We start from the raw sequence: 21,392 nt of genomic DNA, 5'->3' as shown, positions 1-21,392 counted from the left end.
TTTGTTACATTCAGTGTTGTCATTTTTGCTTTCACCCCAGGGTGAGATTATATAATAAACCATATCTAAAGCAAGTTTATTTGTGTGTTTCTGTGTCTGTGTTTCTGTGTGTGTGTATGCAGGCATGCTCATGCCTGTGACTGTTCATTTGTTCTTAGCTGTGAGTGCTTTTGTCTGATTCTAAGATGGGATTTGACTGCTCTGATAGTGCTTCTCAGGCGGGTGTTCCTCTTGCACTTTTATGATGAGTCTCCGCTCTAAAATTCTTCGCTTGTTTATGCTCACAGAGGGGCTCGGTTTTAATGATGGTTAGAGGCTGATGAAAGCTCCCCCAGCCCCCATTACTCACATGAATCGGAAGGTTATGAAATCCTTTATTAAGGTAAGACCCTTATAACTAGATGAATAAGAAGGTTGTGATACTTTTTTCCTTGACGTTACTTTGCAAACCAATGAATTCAAAATTCCACTCGTAATCCCAACGTATTCATGCTGTGAGACAAATGCAATACTAAAAGACAGTTAATTAATTTTATCCTTTTCAACGCCTCCTTGCGTATTGTTGATTAAGCTTTGAGCTTATGAATAAAACTCTCTCCTAGGAGGGACATGAGAATGTGATTTGGATGAACTGATGTGGCACAGTGTGATTCAGTCGCTGCACTTTATCATCCATTAAGATGCACAAATCCAGTAGCCTATGACCACTTTTATCCTGATATGAAAGAGGATGATTTTCAGTGTCTCTTGAGGAAACAAACCCTGAAATATAACATGCAACAACAGTTCATTAGCTTACACCTCTTCACAGCTCCATTTCCTGTGCTTCTATGCCCTTGTTCCACCCAGGCGAATGCTGACTTTAGGGTTCTTTTGTTATGGGGTTGACCTGGGCAGTCTGCTTTGGCCCGGAGATGCTATAATAAGGCCAGTGTTTATGACTGCCACTGAAATGGCATTGTAAGCGCGGCTGGACCTGTGAGGTATTGACGCAGGGGTTAATAGCCTGTTGGCCTTTTTAATGGTGCTGAATCAGGCCAAGCAGCAGACAGTGTCAGCCCACAGCAGAGGAACATCTCCATTTAGAAAGTCATCTCCTGTATGAGACGGTGTGTTGAGTATACACACCTGTGTTTCACACAGAGAAATGTGTGAGTTGATGTACTTGAACTCAGAAACAAATAAGCTGAGGTGCCAGACGCTACATGACAAGCTGGTATGAACTAAACAGCCATTTGAATTTATAGCCCGCAGCTCTTTTATCTTGGAGTCAGCAGTACTTTGTTGTATATTGATCTTGTTATGATCCTCAAGACTCTGCAGGCTCTTGAAATACTTGCGTGACTAAATGATGTAAATCCAAGTTAGGAGATATTGCTGGTAAACTTTAGAAGGGAGACATTAAAAAAACATAAGACTGAGAATTCAAAGCCTGTGAAGCTGTAAATAAGCACATTACCGTGTTTACCATCTTTGTTTAGCATGCCAACATTTCCACTAAACACAAAGTAGAGCTGAGGCTGACCAGCATGTCTTTAGCTTGCAGGTGTTTGTCATAAATCAAAGTATTGGAAGAATTGAAATTTTGACCCAGTGACACTACCAAAATGAATACACATTCATCCTGAAACGGCTCTTTAAAGCCAATAGGATTTACCACAAATATACCACACTGAATAAAATATCTGCACATTTTGAATCAGTAGGAAAAAAGCACACACACAAAGAGAGATATAACTGACCATGACACACATTCAGGTCAAAACACTCACCTCACCTTGAAGCACTTTTCAAATTCAGAAAGACACAAATGAATAGTAATAATGAAAAGTGTTGTCTCTTTAGTTAGAAAATATGAAGCATATATGAACTATGCTCTTTAGATTGGAATAAAGAGTTTAAATACATAAGACCTGTATGTAATTAAGATAGAAGATCAGAGTCATAAAACTGTGACGAATCAGCTGACACTGGGCACATGGGCAGATAGGTTGTCATGTTACTGTAATATCATAATTACATTTACAAGACTAATGCTGTTATACAAGTGTTTAGGTCAATTATTTATTTATAGTAATGGCTGTGCTGTACATTATTCATGGTAAACACTGGTCTGTCTTCCTGGAGCAATGCTGACAGAGGGGAACCGAGGGGCAGATGAGAATGGAAACTTGATTGTACCCTAAAGGACATCAAAGGCTGACTTGGCTGCGAAGTCGGCTCCTACCATTTAGAGATGTCGCCAGTGTCCCGGGGAAGGCACTTAACCTGTGGCTGAGCTGAAGAATTACATCCAGTTGATTAGAGCAGCAGCTCGGATTTCCTACTGCACTCTGGCATGTAATCACACAGAGAAGTTGGTCTCTGCAGAGCTGCTCAGCAGGAGGAGCAGCAGCAGCACAGGTTTCATGTACTTGTGTTGAGGATGTCAACAAATAACAAAAGGGTAATCCCATGAATAAATAATGAATAATATAAAAAATAAAACAATATAATAATAAATTACAGATTTTTTTATTATTAAATAACATAAATAAATGTTGCCTGTACCCTGTGAAAGAGAGGCTAACTCTTTGTTTTACTTTACAAGTAAAACAAAGTAAAGTAAAACAAAGAGTTAGCCTCTTTGTTTTACTTTACTTTACAAGTAAAAATAGACAAAACAACAGTGCAGACATTGTCTTTAATTTATGTGTTTGATGATTTCATCAAACAAAGTTATGGTTATAAAATCAGGATTTCAGTGTAACAGAGTCAGAAATAACCTCTTCCTTAGTGTAGTTTTAGAGCCACCTGGTGAGTCAATGTATGTGCCTCTCCTAAGAAAAATGCTTCTAAGGTACACCTGAGCAATGTTTCTCACCAGTATTTCTAAGTTTCAAGCTTGGGGTAGTATTTAGCTATCAGTGGGGGTGCATGTTGACTGTATGCACTACTAACATGTGATTGGAACGTTACAGACATTTATGTGCAGGAATAGTAACTTTATTCACAAGTAGCATTTTCGGTTGCATGTTGAGTGAATGCTTGTTAGGAAATAATACCCTTGCTGGCTTGTTCCCAGTAGTAATGTTTTGTGTTAGTTATTTTGATTTTTTCACTTTTGTTTATTGCAAATGAAAAAAAAAAAAAAAAAAGCTCTAATGTAGGTGCTCTGTATCTTAAATCAGAGGTGTCCAAACTGTTCCACAAAGGACCATGTGGCTGCAGGTTTTTGTTCCAACCAACCACCAGCACACCAGACTTGACTCATTTAATCAACTGATCTCAGTCTTGTTGATTGAACTGTGTGCTCTTCTTGCCACTATTTTATCACATTTGTTTCATACTGGGACGTATAGATGAAGTCTGTGGTGGCATTGTAACGTGAAGATGTATTTTATATTAATCTTTTCTTAGAAGAAAAAAAAAAAAAAACACCCCCTCTAAGCTGGAGATCTGAATGCTTGCAGTTGCATAACACACTTATTGACATCTGTGTGTTGCTTATTTTTATACCAGCTCCAGAATAAAGAGAGAAACAGAGTGAGGTCAAGTGCCTTGTGGTTGTGCTGCCCTTCCTGAACCATAGACACAAGGGAACATGTCCACCACAAGTCCACAGACAGAAACAACCCGACACATTAGCAGTGCAGATGAGCGGCTGGGGAATGGTTTGGAAGCTGTCTGCTGGATAATATGTAGAGTGTTACTGGGCCACTTTTCAGTCACTGTGTTATGCCGAGTCAAAGCTCAAGGCCTGGACCCAAAAGCAAACAGGGGAAATGTCGAACAGTTCAACCAGTTCATTGATAAAGTTCAAAATAAACATGGAGATGAAAGAAAAAAGGACGGAGGAGGGATTTCGTGGGCGGCGAGGTAGTGTCGACTGAATCGACGATAAATGAAAAAAACGTGGAGGATAAACCGGAGATAAGGGGACACAGCACGGTGGTTAGTGGGAGTCAGGAGCAAGGTACAGAAAGGGTAAGTGAGCCACAAAAAGTTTCACGAGAAAAAGAGCACAGGCTCGTCACCACGGAAGTACGTGGAGCGGACTGGAAGGGAAGCACAGAAACGCCGAGCCTCTTATAGTGTGATGACTGATTACGCCCAGATTGCGCACAGGTGTGCGCATTCAGTCAGGGCCGGAGGAGGGAGTGGGGAGGAATCTGCTAAATAGTGATCAAACAACGTTATAAAGAAACATTTAACAACTCTTTGAGCGCGCTTTAGCGACTTTCCACTGAAAGTAGTTGGCAACACTGTGACCCCAACCAAATTCCCTCTAGTGAAAAAAGCAGACTACACCTGGCAGCTCAGAAATTAGCCCAGAGATCCAGAAATCAGCTAATTCTCCTGTGCTGGATAACAGTACCTGACTCACTGAGCCAGTTCAATATGCTACATGAGAGCACAATACGACAAGAGCATGTTCAACATCTTAGATTTGACTGACACTAATATCACTCAGAATGTTATTTCACAGCTGTGCCTTTTCTAAATATCTGCTGTAAAAAAGGTCCATAGTATTCAGTTAATTATGCGTAACTGACTAACGTGGTGAACCTCTGGCCACCAGGCCCACTGTATCACTGCAAACTACTGCACTAGCCTACAGAAATATCTAAGATTTATTTGAACAATAATACATACAAGGTTTACTTCATTTTATTGATAAGATACTCTACTAGAAAAACGACAATGATTTGTAGGAAATACTCTTTTCAAATGCTGTTTGATAGACCATAGAGTGTTTCATAGTGTTTCAGCACTGACTGACTGAGCACCCTGTCTTGGTAATAGCTGAGTGTCTCCACTGGACCAACCATCCATATCATAAATAGCTGGTCATTAAACAGTAGATGTTCTCTCCCCCACTTGCAGCAAGAACATCAAATTTATTCTGCAGCTTTGATCTCATTTTAGACTGAGTCCTGAAATAGCAGGAGGGTTCAGAGTGGTGTCAGCAGAGGAGCAGCCTGCAGAGCCAGCTGGTCCTGGGCTGTACCTCTGCTGAATAGTAACATCAACACTAAGCTGTGAGCGGTTGATCACGCAGCCGGCATCAGAACCAACATCAGCTGGTGTTTTTTAGATTGGACTGTTCCCAAGACTAGCCCCAGAGACCCACTAGCTATATGGAGAGGAAATGAAAAGAGCCAGACTTGGACATGTTTGAAGAGGAGAACTTTATTTACAACACACAAGGCACTGGCTGCGAGCCAGCAGCAAAGCTCTCAGTCTATATACGCCATTTATCATGGGGGCAACTTGAGTTTTCTTTCTTCTTTCACTCTGCCTATCTGCCACAGGGAAACCAAGTGAACTTCAGCTAAGCCCATCAAAGGAACCTTCCCTGAAGTTAATCTTCTTATCTGCCAACTGGCTACGACCATGATGACTTTTTACCAACTTGATAATTATTTCAGAGCAGTGGAGACCACCTGTGATTGCACTCTTATTAACATGGGTCCACAATTCTGCCGGGCCAGTAGAAGAATTCATTATTGTACTACTGTAAAGGTTAACTTAGGTTTATTACTGGATATTCTCATTACTGGGATACTCCAGTGTAGATTAACAGGGGAATCCATGCACCTCATATTAACTAGTCCAGTGTGCTCCATCAGCTCTTCTCACCTCCACCTGTCTTCTTTGCCTCTCCATTGCCAACTCCTCTAATTTCTGGCCACAGCGAACAATTCAAGGTGAAGTATGACTCTCTTTTACTTTGAAATAATTTAACCTTTTTTGCTAAACCATTTTGTAAATGTTATGCATCGTCCCTGCTGTGCTTGAATCTCACTTCCTTCGCTCTCTCCCTCTGCTGACCCCTCTCTTCCATCCTACTAATCACCTCTCCACATGGCCTACCTGCATCTTGCCACCGCCTCATTTTTCTCCCTCTCTCTTACTGCCTGCCTCTCTGCTTTCTCTCTGGGTGTCTCATTAAAGGCGCTCTATCTAATGAGATTACGCCGTGGGGATTAATGGTGTGGCTAATTGATAGACACACAGCCGGAGAGGATTAAAACCCTTTAAGTCCCCAGCGGGTTTTTTGGCACTTCAGCTGACTAATTGAAATCACAGGATTGGACACAAATATACTTCCTGACCCCATACACTGCCGTAATGCTCCTTGGTCTGAGATGCAATAAAAGGACGAATAGCAAGTGTTTTATTAGAAAATGAAGCCATATCCAAACAATAGGGTCAAAGATTAACTGTGTAAATCCAAAGGGAGTCTGTTCTGCTTCATGACTCTTTCTAACACTTAAAAATACATTGTTCCACTGTAAAAAGTAAAGAAGGTGCAATGATTCAGTGTGCAAATACAAACCAACCATTTCATGAATAAATAAAGATGGAAAAGCAGTGACTATAAAGCCACTATGTACAGCATTTTTTTTGTGATTTTAGCACATTTCAAATTGGTATGATGGCATAAGTGTTTGTAGAAAAATGACATGAGCCCATATGTCACAAGCATTGCTGCCCACTGCACACAGTGGTTTGTTTTTTTTTTGTTTATTTATTTTTTTGGTTGTTAGTTGCTAGTTGAAATGAAGCTGTAATAAATAATGATTTTAAAAACAAGATCACGGAGGCCCACTGTAATGTAAAGCTCTGAGTGACATTGTATTTGAGATGTCCACTGTTGAACCAGCCCGGCCATGATGCAAGGAGGGAATATTCAGAAAAAGGTGGCACATTTTCAAAACATGTCTTGTTTATTTTCTAAAGCACACATCCAGTATCTAGATGAATGAGTAAAAGAATTTCAATACACTGAATAATAGAACAACTATCAGCAGGCATGGCTAATGAACCTTCCACTGTCCCGAGGTCAGAGGCCAACAGGAGGAACATGTCTGTCAAAGACGATACAGAGTGAGAGGGAAAGGTTGTGTTTTATATATAAAAGGAGAGTAACAAAGCATTTTTAGAAATGAAAGAAAAAACAGCAAAACTGAAACAAAAAATGCATAAGCAGGCATCTTAAAAAATGGAATTATGCTTCAACAGAAGACAAAGAAACAAAAACATCCACGTATTAAAAATGAATGGGCCAAGAATCCTCTAAGCCCAATGAAGAGCTAGAGAAAGAGAGCAGCAACGTTTATGTCATCAATACTTCAAAAATAGGTATCTTACAGTATTTTTATTTTCTCAGTGTCTTTGTACAGAGTATATTCATATAGTTTCCGCTGACTATTTTCACATTCTCACCACATAGTAACAAGTGCTTTGAGTAAAACATTTTGAAAAAAAAAATCATGCACCTTTTAATAGTTTTGTTGGCCTATAAAAAACGGGAATGTTCAAGGCGACAAAAAAATCGTTCTCAGATGCCTTTGTTCCTAGTCATTTCAAGTTCCAGTTTCTTATACTGTCTGACTAATCAGATCATGCCTACATAAGCTTTACACTGTGGAGAAAGCAACACAAAACCATACAGGGCAGGCAAGCGTCTCAACATAAAGGCTCCTAAACTCATGAGTCCACAGAGGAAAGGCAGGCATTCTCCACTAAATTAGAAAACCCCCACATGTATAAAAATGGTCTCACACAATGTCAGCATGTTGCTGTAGTTGTGTCGACATGTGATGCTTGTGAAAGTCGAACTGAGCAGGTCCTTGGAGAAGACGGTTGTCTTCAGCCAAAACAACTCTTATTGGCTTCTTTTAGGCCATAATTCATTGGGTTATGCTATCGGATAGTCTGCCCTGGATGTTTCCTTCCCTCCTGGGACTGGCTGCTGGGGTTGTTCATCTGCACCACTGTGAAGGGGAGAGGAGAGTGACAGGCAGGGCTGGTTTGAGGAGCGCAGGGGGGCGACGAGAGAATGTGCCTCCACTGTACTGCACAAATGGCAACCGATCCTGAGATAGCAGGAGTCTGATACAAAAACACACCACAAAAGGCACTTTATAAAATGACAGTGCTTCTGTTCTAAGGAAATTCAAGTTGAGAGAGTGAAAGAGAGTCAGAGAGCGTCTTCCCAAAACATTCTCTTCAGTGTGAGACTAGAGCAAGAGATGGTTTTGTTTTAACAATCAATCAAAGCACAAATTCACTACTTGTGTCTCTCACGACCGCCTTGATTCGTCCCCAGAGAGCTCCGGGTCCAGCGAGGTGAGAGAACAACAAAAAGAAAATAAAAACAAAAAAACATCACACTACAAACTCGCCACTAAAAAATATAAAGCCAGAATACAGTTGCGTTGCAGCGGAATTCATGTTTGCGGGCTTGGTTGCTGTGAGCAAACTAACGCAGCCCAATGTAAGGGTCCGTTCCTCACATGTCTACCATGGAGCCTGCGTCATGTTCTTGGCCCCTGCCCGTGGTTTCCAGGAGCATCCATCCATCTGACCCTGCCTCTCCTGACCCCTGCCGCAGCCCCGCCCAGCCCCCTGCTCCACTCTCAGTCATCGTCTCCTCCTCCATAGAGGTCGGCCAGCTTCTTGAAGCGAGGGCCCCAGTCGTTGAGGTAGTCGTAGTCCTGGTCCCCTGAGCTGGTGGAGTTGAGCGAGCTGACGGAGCCAGCGGTTGAACCGCTGCCCTCGTAGTCAAACACCAGCAGGGAGTCGTAGGGAGGAGCTGTGGGATCGTTGTCTGCTGCCCTCAGACCCTGGAGACACAAAGATAAGAAAGACAGAAAATAAATATCTTCCACCCCGACTCTACATTGTAGTACTTCCTGTTCTGTGTGGCTAGACCTATATACTGTATCAGCATGGTCTCATCAAAGTGGCTTAAGGTCAGTCATTGTGGTTCACCAGCAATATAGTGGAAGTGATTATTTTTCAAATACTAACAGGTTCAGGGTGCCAGACTGTAAAAGTCACAATAAACTGTGTCTAATCTGGCTCACCCACCCATTAGGGTTTTAATGTCCCATCATGGTCTGAATCCTGTTTCTGAGCCAGACACTGAGCTGTATACAGTGGCCAAATATAGTATTTCCCGCAGTGCCCCTGCTGACAGGAATACAAATCTGGAGGGGAAAAAAAGTGAATCTCTGCACGTCTTTCTTGAAATATTTAAAGATAATCAATTCTAGTGATCGACCATCCAAAAGAACCTGGAATCTTTCAGCCTTCAAAACTTATAAACCCTTTGTAGGACTCAGATCAATGAAATGAATTAACAGCCTGTGAACATTTGCTAGACTGTCTGACTTATAAACACAAGCAGTTAAAGAAACAAACAACACCAAAAGATTTTTCCTCCATCACACTTACGTCATTAATGAAGTCTCCTATGTCTCCAGGGTGAGGCAGACTGGGTCTGACCGGGTACTGCGACTCGGTGATCACAGGCCTCTCGTCCACCCTGCGCACCCCTGTCGGTTTATTGATGATGTGGTCCAGAGACTCGGGCTGCTGCAGCTGGCTCAGGTCATAGTCCTGGATGAAGGCCATGCAGGGAAAGCTGAGAGTCAGTGTGATGATGAGGTTTATCATCATCATCCTCATTATACAGATACAGATATATATAGATGTAGATTAACTGTTTCAAACGTGTTTCTCTAACTGCAGTAGTCCGGACTCATTATGTTCGGCTGTGATCAGGCTCAGTTTTCATGTTGGAATTCATTTTCTTGGTTACACACTTTGATGTGTGTTCCTGTAAAGTCTGAGAGGGCTCAGGACTGACCTGCTGTGAAATCTGTGCTGCAGGGCTTTCTAAAGGACGGTTAGAGTTCTTGGAAATGTACACGGCTGCAGACTTTAGCCAGATCCTAAATCCATATGACATATTAATTCTCCACAGTTCAGACTACATGTTAATCATCCCAGTATACTGTTTCAGAGGTTAGACATACACACAGGAAATGACACAATATTTCCGACGTCAGACGTCCATCAAACTGACAGTTAAGCTTCATAAATAGAAAGCAAAATGCCTTTCTCAAGACTGATTACTTATTTTTGTCTTCTCAACACCCACAGGCTATTCCAGTTTGTTTCCAGCTGTAAGCAGCTCCTCTAGTCCTTTGTGCGTCGCGTTGTGGGTCCATCACAAACACACTCAAACATCGACCATATTTAGAATGCATGCTGTTTGCTTTAACTTTACTTTTAAAAATTCATATACTTTGTCTCCTTCCCAGTGTCAACACACTACGTACTAAAAACCTGCTTAGAATTAGTATGTAGTACAGATTTGAGACATGCTGATAGCTTGGGGGAATTACCCACAAGTGCTACGATGTTAAAAACAAATCTGATATTTATCTGATATTTTAAAAAAAAAACCCACTGACATAGCTTTCAAGGACATGTTTAAATTCAGATAGCAGCTGTGTTTTGATCAAATATTCATGATAATATACTGAATACTGTAAGTTATTATTAAATTCATAATAGAAACAAGTTAAACTACATTTTAGTGAAGCACAAAAGAAATATGAGCCTCGTGTTGTACTGTCACATTGCTCTAAAAGCAATGTGGGTGGAACACCCCATGCATCACTTGGACCCTCATCTTGCAGGTGACATCTTTGGTTAGTCAACCGGCTCTCTCTCTTGCTTTCTAAGGCAAACACACACACACACACACACACACACACACACACACACACACACACACACACACACACAGGCGCCCTCAGTCTGCTGGTATTTATGTGCAAATTATTGTGACTGCTCAATGTGCTTGCTGTTCAATTTATATTCATTGCTAATTTCTGTTAGTCTAAACTAAATGGCACATAAAAGACAAACAGTGCTGTTAATCCAAATCAATTGTATACAATTGCTGGGTTTCTATCTTTTTAAGATGTTCAGCTATATGTTGCAAATAAACACAGCAGATTGTTGACATTTTAACAGCTCTCCTGCAGCTGATGAATAAATGCACCAACTAAATCCTCAAACAGGTGCTCAAGAGTGAAAATATGCTTATATGCACTGCAGCCATTTGATACCTGTGTGTGTTTATGCACTGGATTCCTGGTGTGTGTGGGTGCTGGAAAACAGCAGGTATCAAAAATGGCACAAATAATGATACGTTTCTGAATTAATCAAGGATGGTGGAGCTTACTGTTGTTGGTTTTGGTGGTGCAATATGTGTCTAACTACAAAGGTTGTTCACAAGAATTTCTGAGCAGAAAAAGGACTCGTTACATGAAAACAGCTGCACCGTCGAGGAATTCAAGCCAAGCAGTGTTTCAGCCTCAGTACTTGTTGTAAGGCAGAGGGAAGATTGCACCCTGAAATCTGCAGTCCAGCTGAACTAAACATGCCTAGTCATCTTCGCAGATAATTCTGAAACCATGGTACTGTTTTTCTGTGTTCTCCCATTTTCATGGAATATCAATTGTTGATCATCAGTCGATTATCATTAGTTGATTATCAGATGCATTGTTTTTGAGCTACTGTATGCTAATGCCATCTTAGAATATGTATTAGCTTGTGTCTTTTTCATTACTTGTCCCTGTGTGTGGGAATTAATAAAGTTATATAATCTATCTGTCAATTCCTGACCATCTTTAAAAAAAGAAAGACATGCCACTGCGGTTAAACAGCTTTTCATGACTCTGGTTGATATTGGACACAGTATATTTACTAACTACAAACGATACCTGGTCCTCCTCTCCTCCTCCCTCCTCATCGTACTTGAGGATGTTGTCTCTGACGTCGTCCTCGGGGTCGATCAACAGGGGCTTCGCCTGCCGCTCCTTCTCTCTGCGCTTCATCCACACCACAAACAGCAGAACCATGCCTGTGAGATAAAGAAACCATACTATTGTAATCAAAACACAACATTTGGTTTGTGAGCACTAAATTCTGTCATTCTCATGACATACAAAACATACAAATACAGTGATTCATTCGTGTTTAGGTTTGGTTCTTCCTCTTGTACTCACTGAGCAGTATGATGATGCAGATGAGTATAGCAATGATAGCCCCAGTGCCGAGGCCGGCGGCTGCTACAGCCCCTGTGGCGCTGCAGTCCCCGTTATCGTCACAGGGACAGACTTTGACTCTGATCACAGAGCGATTGGACAGAGGAGGGTTCCCCGAGTCGGACACGATGATGGGGATCTCATACACACCTGCCTCCAGGTAGGGAATTCTTAGCCTGAGCTGAGCATAATCGCCTAGAGTGTGTGTGAGGGAGGTAAAGTGAAGAAACATAAAGAGATGGAGGGGAGTGAGTAGGAGGGGAAAAGACATAAAGGAGGAGGAGGAAAAGAAGAAAAAGGGGAAAATAAGATTAGACAGTGTACTGCAGAGAAATTACATTTTGTTTACTGCAGGATATCATGTCATCATGCGCGTAGGTATGAGTGAATGACACGCCAAATAAAATCTGTAACCAAACAAACTGTCAACAATAATTCTGACCTGCATGAATGCAAGGTGACATTAAAGATATAAAAAAAAAAATAACGTGAGAGCGTATAACCTTCCGCATCTATCACTCAGTCAAGCTAAGACAAGAGCCTCAGTGGGAGAAGACTCCAGGTATGTGATCAGATTTGTCCTCAAGACAACTGCTGTGATACATCCATCTGGGTGGATTAGGTGACAGATCGGTTGCTCGGGGGACAGAGAGATGAATGGATCTCATTTGTCACAAACACTAGATCGTACGTCAGCGCTGGATGGCACCTGCATCTCTCACTGTGAGCTTTGTGAGACATTTTGTTAAACTTGGACTTCTCTCACAGCTTACAGCCATCCCCGGTCACCCGATTGATGTTGCCAGTTATTCTGCAGAAAGGTTTTGCATCCCATCTGTTAAGTTTATAGTTTAATTCAGCCGGGGATGCTGAATGGTCATATGTCATTCCTCCATACTGCCCAAATTTCACATCACGAGGCTACATTTCCTGAATCCTAACTGTTTTAAAGACAATGTACAGCATTTAAGTACCACTCAGCCTGGAAATGGTCCAGTTGCGGCGAACGCTGGCAGGAAAAGAAGGTAGTTCAAAGACAAAGGGCCCCACGTTGGGGTCAGCGTCAGCATCCGATGCCGTTATGTTGATCCTGGAGTTGGGGCGTGCACGTTCGCACACTTGGGCCTCCCGGGGTATCAGCACCGGAGCGTTGTCGTTCACGTCGATCAGGTAGATCTGGAGGGTTCCTGTCCCACTGGCTTGAGGTGAGCCTGAGGGGAGAGGAAAGAGAAAAAAAAGGCAGAGGTCAGAAGGAGGAGGTGATGAGACAATAACATCAAAGACTGAGAGAAGCAGTGAATAGTGGTTAGGCAGAGGAGTACAAATGAAATGCCTGGAGATGGAGCAAGGCGCAGGAATGGGGAGGTGAGAGATGGTGTGATGAGAAAGCTATAGAAGACTGCAAAGCAATTCTTCCATTTCATTTTTCCAGCTGATTCATGTGTGGAAGTGAGAAAATGAGGTGTACAAGCAAAGAAACAACAGGGAAAGAAAAAACGTTTTGTTTACTGAGTGGCTGCGAGGGAAGGGACAGTGCTGTGTACATCTGTAGTGAAGCACCCAAACAAAACAGCCAGAACAAATGAAAGGACACATAAATGTTTCAGTCCTTGAGTTTAGAGCGGGCTGTTTTCTCAAAAGGCTGAGGAGAGACTCATATCGGAGGGGACAACGCTCACATAAAGATTGCCGCTATCTGCACTCTGCAAAGCCTGCTGGGAATTGACTCAAACACTAACTCTTCACTGCAACACAAACTCATCACAACATATTCAGGGTTTTTTTTTTTCTTTTTTAAATGACTGCCACACCAGAGCAGAACCGAATCCAGGTTTGCGAGACACATTTGTGATGTTTTATGCACTGTTAACAGCAAAGCCTCTAATGTGCTTTGATTACAGCACATACTGTAACTGAACTGCACTTATACTGACTGACAAATGTTGCTTTTCTGCCGCTGTTTCTGTTGATGCCGTACAACACAGCACTGAGAGTAAGTGCCTCATTGTTTTTTAAGTGCACCGCTTGCTTTCTAAAAGCAAAGTGAACTTGAAGTTGTTTTGAGGGTCTGTCTCAAGGAGGTGCAACATGAAAGCAGCGAAAACATTTGTGTTGAGTTTGAACTCTGGTGTGAGGTTCAATGTTTAACTCCTGGACTGAAAATGATAAAGAATGTCTCTTTAAAAATTGCATATATTAATGCATGCAAGTGTTTTTTTTTTTGTTGATCAAGGGGCCCCCGAAAACACATTTTCTCACTCAGCTTGTTGCTCAGAGCAGCTGTTTTGGTTGTTTCACATGTGACAGAGTCACTGCTGATTTGTCTTTGCTCATCTCACTGGTTTAAAGTGGACGGGACTCATTTGGAAAAAAAGGTGATGCCATGTCTTTCCATGCACCAGTCACACCATTACTGTATCGCAATATTTGAATCAAAAAGTGACAATTAGGTGTTGTTTATTTATGCTGCAGGCCGCTGTCAATGAAGTCTGATCAAACCACACACATAAAGTCCCAATGAAACAGGTTAGCAGTGTTTTTGAACGCTAAACCTTTATGATAAATAATACAAAAGAATGTCTTCTTCAAAAATTTGACTTTGATTGCTGCTTATTTAGTCATTAATGTTTAATGTCACTAAAAGAAGTGACGTTTTTAATTCATCAAAGCACTGGCAGAAGTGTTGGCACCATGTTCATTGTGCAGAACAAATCAGCAAGAACAAGTCTCATAAATGATAATCTCTCTGATTTTGAAGTGTTTATTTTCTCTGGGATGTGGTTCAAATTACTGACATAAACATATGGGCAGAGTTAAAATGATGAAAAGACTCCACTGTGATTTTAAAGAAAAGGCACCTAATTGGAGTCAGAGTTTTAGTTAATTGGACATTTTTGCATAGTTACAGAAAATAAGTGAAATTACCCAAATATCAGTGGATGTGACCAGATAATTATTACAAACACTGATAAATTTACTCTAGAACTGTGTTTGAAATACTTGTGCTTTACTTTAATATTTTAATGCGTATGCTCCATTTTAGAGGAAAATATTGTACTGTTTACTCCACCACAGTTATTTTACCCCACATGATGATGTGTTTATAAGGGGGCAGGATATCCATTCATTCATCCATTATCTATACCACTTTTCCTTTTCCTTTTGAGGATCACGGGGGGGCTGAATCCAATCCCAGCTGACAGTATGCTGTATAGCAATATACTGTATATATAGCAATATGTAAAGAATTAGCTTCACCCCAACCAGTTAAAACAGTAGGTTCAAGTCAAATGGTTAAAATCAATATGATGATATTTATAAGAGCATTTGTCCAGTAATAGTATGCCACAATATACAGTATGATGTATTAAATAATCTAACTGATGTTCACTGTAATGAACTGTGTTCCACTGTTATTCATTAATCTGACAAACGTATTCACACATGTACATAAATCAACAACTTCAGCAGTTTGAGATTCCACTCAAACCCGATGAAGGACAATACTGAATTATCACATCAGATAACATTACAACCCCAAACTACAGATGAAAAAAGTATGTGCGCTGCTCTGCTGAACAAACAGGCAGCAGTGATATATTGTGGCCTTGATATTAAGTTGACAGCCCCCTGCTCACAGACTGTCAGCAAGCTGGGCTAAAATTACTGATGCGGTGCAGCATAGATACTTTACTCCAGTATCTCATCAGTGTTGTATTTCAACTTTTTCCCTCTATCAGACAGTAACTTGGTGCATCAACTATGTAAAGGTCCGTTGCCCAGGGCCCCAAGGCCCATCGACCGTCTTGTCGGTTATGATTGGCTGGGTGCTTTGTTGCTTCTTACGCTTCGCTTGAGTAGAATAAGTAAAGAGAATTTCAATCAAAGTGGAATATATCCCCTTGTTGACACTGGGCTCCAGAATCAATAGGTAGTCAACACTTTGAGCTTAAGTTGGTGTGCTTCAGGGCAACCAATCCCTCATTTCTTACTGGAGTAAAAACACCCGGGTCCCTCCTACTTACACAGAGAGCAAGCACCTCTATTTGTAGTGCTTTACTTCTTTCAGCTGCGTGCACTGTTTCAGTTTCAGAAGCTGATACACAAGAGCCTCAATTACAGAATTAGGAACATTGGTGCATATTTATATACAGTATGCTTCATACAGTACAGTGTATGAACAAACTGTTCCACTCATTCACACCTCACCCACACAATAGGGTATCTGGCAGGAAAGTAGTAAACAACTTCAATTCATGGCATTCCTTGTGAAAAATCCACAGCTGCTGCTTCCATGTGGCTCTATTCCACTAAAGCATTATAAAATCAAACAATATTAAGTTGGACTAAGTCTTGTCATAATGAGCTTTCTGGAGCTAACTTCTGTCATTCATTAGACCTATATAAAATGGCATTAGCCTTTGTCAAATACACAGAGTAACCATACAGACACATAGCACAGTCTAAATGCGTTCCTTTACTGCTGAGGTGAGGTGTACTGAGGTGAGCTGTACCATACTGAAACAGATGAAACAGCTTATAGGGCTGTTTTCCAGAGGACATAAGCTATTTCATATATTCTCTGCAGTAAACCTACACTGTTATGTCAAGAAAACAAGAGACAGCGTGACATCTTCCCAGAACGTACAGACAAAAAAAAAAAACTAATTTATAATATAATACATTATGTTTCTTGATGTGATCATAGTTTTAGATGAATTGTGCCTAATTAGTGCGAAATTTGCCAGAGAAATGTTACTTCATTATGTTGTGGCTCATTATGACAACCACTACATTCATCCCCTGTTTGTGCCACAGCACTTTCACTATGACCATGAATGATAATGAAAAACAGCAATAAACAGGTTTTTTTTCAGTCAGAGGACACTGGATATATTATCATCATTATTAAATTATTGCCAATTTTTTTCTTAATGATGGAAAAAATGAACAAGACTAAAACTAAAGAAGCCTGCTACCAGCTCTGTGGCATAGTGGTGCTTTGAGCTAAATGCTCACTTTAGTGCGCTAACAGTAGCAAGCAGGTATTTGGCATTAAAAGTACTGAAGAAGATGAAGATGGAGATGGTACTAGATGAAAATTTAAGGCATCACCAAAATTCTGATGCTTCATCTTGAAGGGGACAAATTTTCATGTCAATCCATCCACTATTTCTCAAACTCTTTCACAACTGTTACCTTCATGGTGGCACTAGAGGTCAATGGATCACCAGTCACTAGGAGACATCCCCTGGGGAACATGAATGTCTGTACCAAATTTCATGGTGCATCATCCAGTTGTTGCTGAGATGCTTCAGTCCAGACTGAGATGCTTCAGTCTGGGCCACCTTATGGACATTGCCATGAGGTGGCTAATGTGCTGCTATCATCTTGTAGGTGCCCTTCTGTTTATCAGATCATCACGACACACACAGTCATCCTGACTTACCAGACTTACCATTGTCGAATGCCAGGAATGTGGCCTCGTACACATTGTTTTTGACGTACATGGACTCTCGGTCCAGCAGGGCCATGGTGGTGATCTGACCATTGGTCCTGTTGATCTTCAGCCAGTTAGCTGGGTCTGACAGCTTGGAGTACCTGTGCATGCACACATCCACAGAGACAGAAAGATGGAGAGAAAGACAGAAGGTTCATTAAATCCAAAGACAAATATACACATACATATTTCAGAAATGTACTTTTGCTGCCAACTGTTCCTTGAATTCCAGCAGCTAAGAACCTTTTATTTGTGAATCCAAAGTACCCATTATCAGGTTCAATGTTCATTACCATAATAAGCAATACCAGCACCTTTGAAATATTACAGTGACATGGAGAGCAGAACATATGTTCACCGAGCTTATCATAGCAGCAGCTCATTAGCATGAAGACCGATGAAAACCTGAACCCATATGCAGAACAGCCAGGCAGCGCTCTTAACAACTTCACTGCTCTTTGTACCCACACAGTTGCCACTGCAACTCTCATCACCATCACTGGTCGATGCATCAACGGAGTGGAAAGTGACAGCTGCAATTAAAGTCTATAAATCCCATTAACAACTATGACGAGTCTTAACATCTCATTTCAGCTTCAGTGAGAAAGGCTTAATTGTGGACAAGCAAGACGCCTCACCGGTAGGTAGATGGTCAGTGTTTCACCGCGATGACAGCAGGTGGGAGGTGACAGACACAGGCGGACAGAGAAAGACAGTGAGGGAGATCATCTGCGTGTTTCCGAATGTAAGCACGGTTGGTAGAAAACGTGATGAGTGGGAGAGGGGGCTTAATTAAAGCAGTGCGTTGGAGGCTGACACTAGTTAGCCAGAGCCTCACAGGCATAGAGAAAACGAATTCCACCTCCAGCTAAACACGCATACTTCTGGACTGGTACACACTTAGTGAACAAACAGAAACAGGGACATGCTGGCAGACGGTAACACTTTTTTTAATCATATTTTCATAGATTTTTCTTGAGACAATATAATAAACAGATGAAAATAAATATGATTTCTAGTGAAAGAGCTTGTCAGGCATTGTTAGTCAGGATCTGATGTTGCCCTGCAGGTTAGATTCTGGTGTTTGTGTGGCACGTCGGGCACTCTCATCTCCTTCCTGTGCCAACAAGATGTCACCTCCCGCTGTCTTTATCTGTAACTGACAGAGCAAAGTGTCTTACTATACTTGAGAAGACTGCCGTAGCTACTACCCATAATGATCTGTTTGGGGTCCTGGAGACCTCGAGCCCTCTTTAACAGCTCAAAAAACATACCCTTCATCAGTGTCTCATTGGGTTTGACACTTCAAGACTTTGACAAATTTTATGAGAATTGCTCATTAACATGATTTTGAGCAGATGAAAAAAGTCCTTAAGAGAAAATGACACTTTAATTCTGTTTGCAGTCTCAGTAACCCTAGCTATAAAACATGATTAAGTACAATAAATTTACATGTGCTTTACAAGTGTCAGTGGTGTTGGCAGTAAGTTTCCTCACAGCTCTACCCCTCCCAAATCCAAAACAAGTCTATTAGGATTTTTGTTATTGGAGTTTTATAACAATTTGTTCATGAAAGGTCTAAGAGGGAGCTCGACTTCTCCAAGGTATAACTGTGCCCAAAATTAAGTAATGACACCGTGCAGGATAACACACTGTATGTTTCTTTGTATGTGAAGGAATTTGTTTGTGAATATTGCATTTAGCATAGAAAAGACAAAATATTTCCTTAATTGGGGAAGTAATAACTGTTTTATCTTCAAATTCTGTCAAAATCTAATGAAAGACGCTATCTAGTTTTTAGTGGGAACTACAGAATCCACCTTTGTTGGAGCATGGAGGACTGTCCACAGAGGAGGCGTTCAGCTGTGTTTTTCAGTCCACCTCACATGCCTTTGATGGAGCAGATACGCTTCTTTTTTAATCAATACAGCTGTTCTATCGCTATATGTGAGCAAACATGATGTGAAGCACGTTTTTACACTTCAAAACCATATTCTTCCATTATATGTGTGTAACTACCGTGTCTGTCTGTTGGACTCTGAGTGCTGCCATGTGGGTGACCTATACTCAGCACTGTGTGTGAATGCATCCTGTGAAGATACTGAAGAAGGACTGTAGCTGCTGCTCTGCTAACATGGTGTTTCTGCAATGCATGAGGTGCAGACATTGTATAAACAACAGGATATCTTTGCCTCGGCTGCTTTGATTTTCTTTTTGAGTCTCCCAACTTCTCTGAGGTGTCTTACTAAATTTCTAAACTAAATTTCTCAATGCCAAACTCAAGCCTTAATCTGTGACCTTTAGAGAAGCAGGTCGACCAGCAATGATGTAACATCCCAAAAAATGGACAGAAATACAAAGACACACAGTCACACACACACGTAAATTTGTTCTTGCTGCCACTTAAATCACATCTAAAAGTAAAATCATCTGGCAAAGAGGTTTGGCCTCACACCATCTTGTCTTTTCTTTCCTCCAGAGAGAGAAAAAAGGCAGAAACATAAAAAACACATGCTGGCTCCTTTCCCATCTACTGCTCACGGACAGGCCTTTAACTCATCCTCTGTGGGCGCTTGCATGCATGTTTGTGTGCATTTGTGAGTCTGTGTTTGTGCATTTCTGTGCCTTTTGTGTATTTACTGTGATATTGTGCGGTGGTTCAAGCGAGGTCATCTTAAGGGAATAGAGCAGCGGCAGCGGCAGCAGAGATGAGGCTGTGTGAGCATGAGCTCAATGTCTGCCGGCAAGCTGCTTTGGAGAAGACAGCAGCTCTGAGCTGCCATCAATAACAGACACACAGACTGACAGAGAAGAAACTGACAGGGTCAGCAGGAGCGAGAGGGAAGGAGGGACGGAAAACAGAGTAAAAGAGGAGTTACTTCTTTCAAAGGGCAGTAGAGCTCAGACCGCTTAGTTTGCATGACACGTCTTTTCAGGAGAAGAGACCTGAGATGTGGATATTGCTCAGTCCTCTGTACAGTATATATAAGAGTGCATCTCTCACTGCCTCGCTATCAGTCCAGTAACATTTCCACTGGGTTCCTCAGTGAAAGAGGCCGCCTCGCTGACATTAAGAAAAATCAATCTCTCTCGCTGGAGCTGGCGGTGGAGCGGAACGGTGCTGCTGGACCTTAGTGTACACATGGGAGTTTCTGTCGCACCAGGGCGATGCCACGATGGCACGATGCCCGCCGTGTGTCATCCCAGTTAGGAAGGATGGAGGGAGTGATCAATGAGGAGGAAGAGAAGAAGAAGACAGGGATCTAAGCAGGGCAGACAGACAGTGTCCAGCTCATTACAGGATGACCTCTTCACATCAGTCGCCTGGCAACAGGGAGGTAACTGGAAGTAACTGTGGGTGGAGGGGAGGGGTCAGCCGAGAATGTCAGAGAAGAAGGACAAACTGCAAAGACACTGCTGAGCTCTGATTAAACACCGGTGGCACACACCGGTGACCGGGAGAGACAAAGACGGGGTGGACAAAATATTGGAAATACCTCAATATGCGAATATAAAGTAACTTTTATCCTTCAGAACAGCTTCAGCCAACTGACAACTGATACACAAGTGCTTAACTGCAAGTACATCTAAAAATACTCAACTAAACAAATTGCACTAACAAAACTGATAACAAAAAGTTTGGAATAAACAGATGAAGGATGCAGTAGGTAGCATGAACACTGCCATAGCCAAGAACTACCAACAGAAACAAAACTTTATCAAAAAAGAAAAGTCATAACTTTTTAAAAGGTAGTTGGAGACTGCACAAGAAAAAAATGTGAAACTTGAGCCTGAAATAAAATACGAATTAAATGAAAATAACCTGTTATGTTTCCACTTTAAAGCTGCTATAACCAATATTCTCATAGTAACAATGAATCAAATGACTGTATATATGAGAGAAGCCGCTGGAGGAAATAGACCAGCAGAGAATTATTACCCAACTCTCTGCTCTATGGAGCATTTTAGCATCTTTCAGCTGATTGTTTTGGTTT

General features: G+C 41.5%; 1 protein-coding gene across 1 annotated transcript in view; it reads right to left on the bottom strand.

Moving 5' to 3' along the window:
* Positions 1-6,745: 6,745 nt before the first annotated feature.
* The window catches only part of cdh4 (cadherin 4, type 1, R-cadherin (retinal)), a 201,106-nt gene continuing 186,459 nt past the window's right edge, over positions 6,746-21,392 (bottom strand). Inside the window, exons 12-17 of the mRNA XM_041035025.1 lie at positions 17,356-17,498; positions 12,872-13,108; positions 11,859-12,092; positions 11,574-11,713; positions 9,229-9,393; positions 6,746-8,615 (exon numbers count right to left, since the gene is read on the bottom strand). Of these exons, the coding sequence (XP_040890959.1) occupies positions 8,409-8,615; positions 9,229-9,393; positions 11,574-11,713; positions 11,859-12,092; positions 12,872-13,108; positions 17,356-17,498 (1,126 nt within the window). The 3' untranslated portion in view covers positions 6,746-8,408. The remainder of the gene's footprint in view (positions 8,616-9,228; positions 9,394-11,573; positions 11,714-11,858; positions 12,093-12,871; positions 13,109-17,355; positions 17,499-21,392) is intronic.

This window comes from Toxotes jaculatrix, chromosome 3, assembly GCF_017976425.1.
Source record: "Toxotes jaculatrix isolate fToxJac2 chromosome 3, fToxJac2.pri, whole genome shotgun sequence".
Classification (NCBI taxonomy): Eukaryota; Metazoa; Chordata; class Actinopteri; family Toxotidae; genus Toxotes; species Toxotes jaculatrix.
This window is presented reverse-complemented; position numbering and strand designations above follow the sequence as displayed.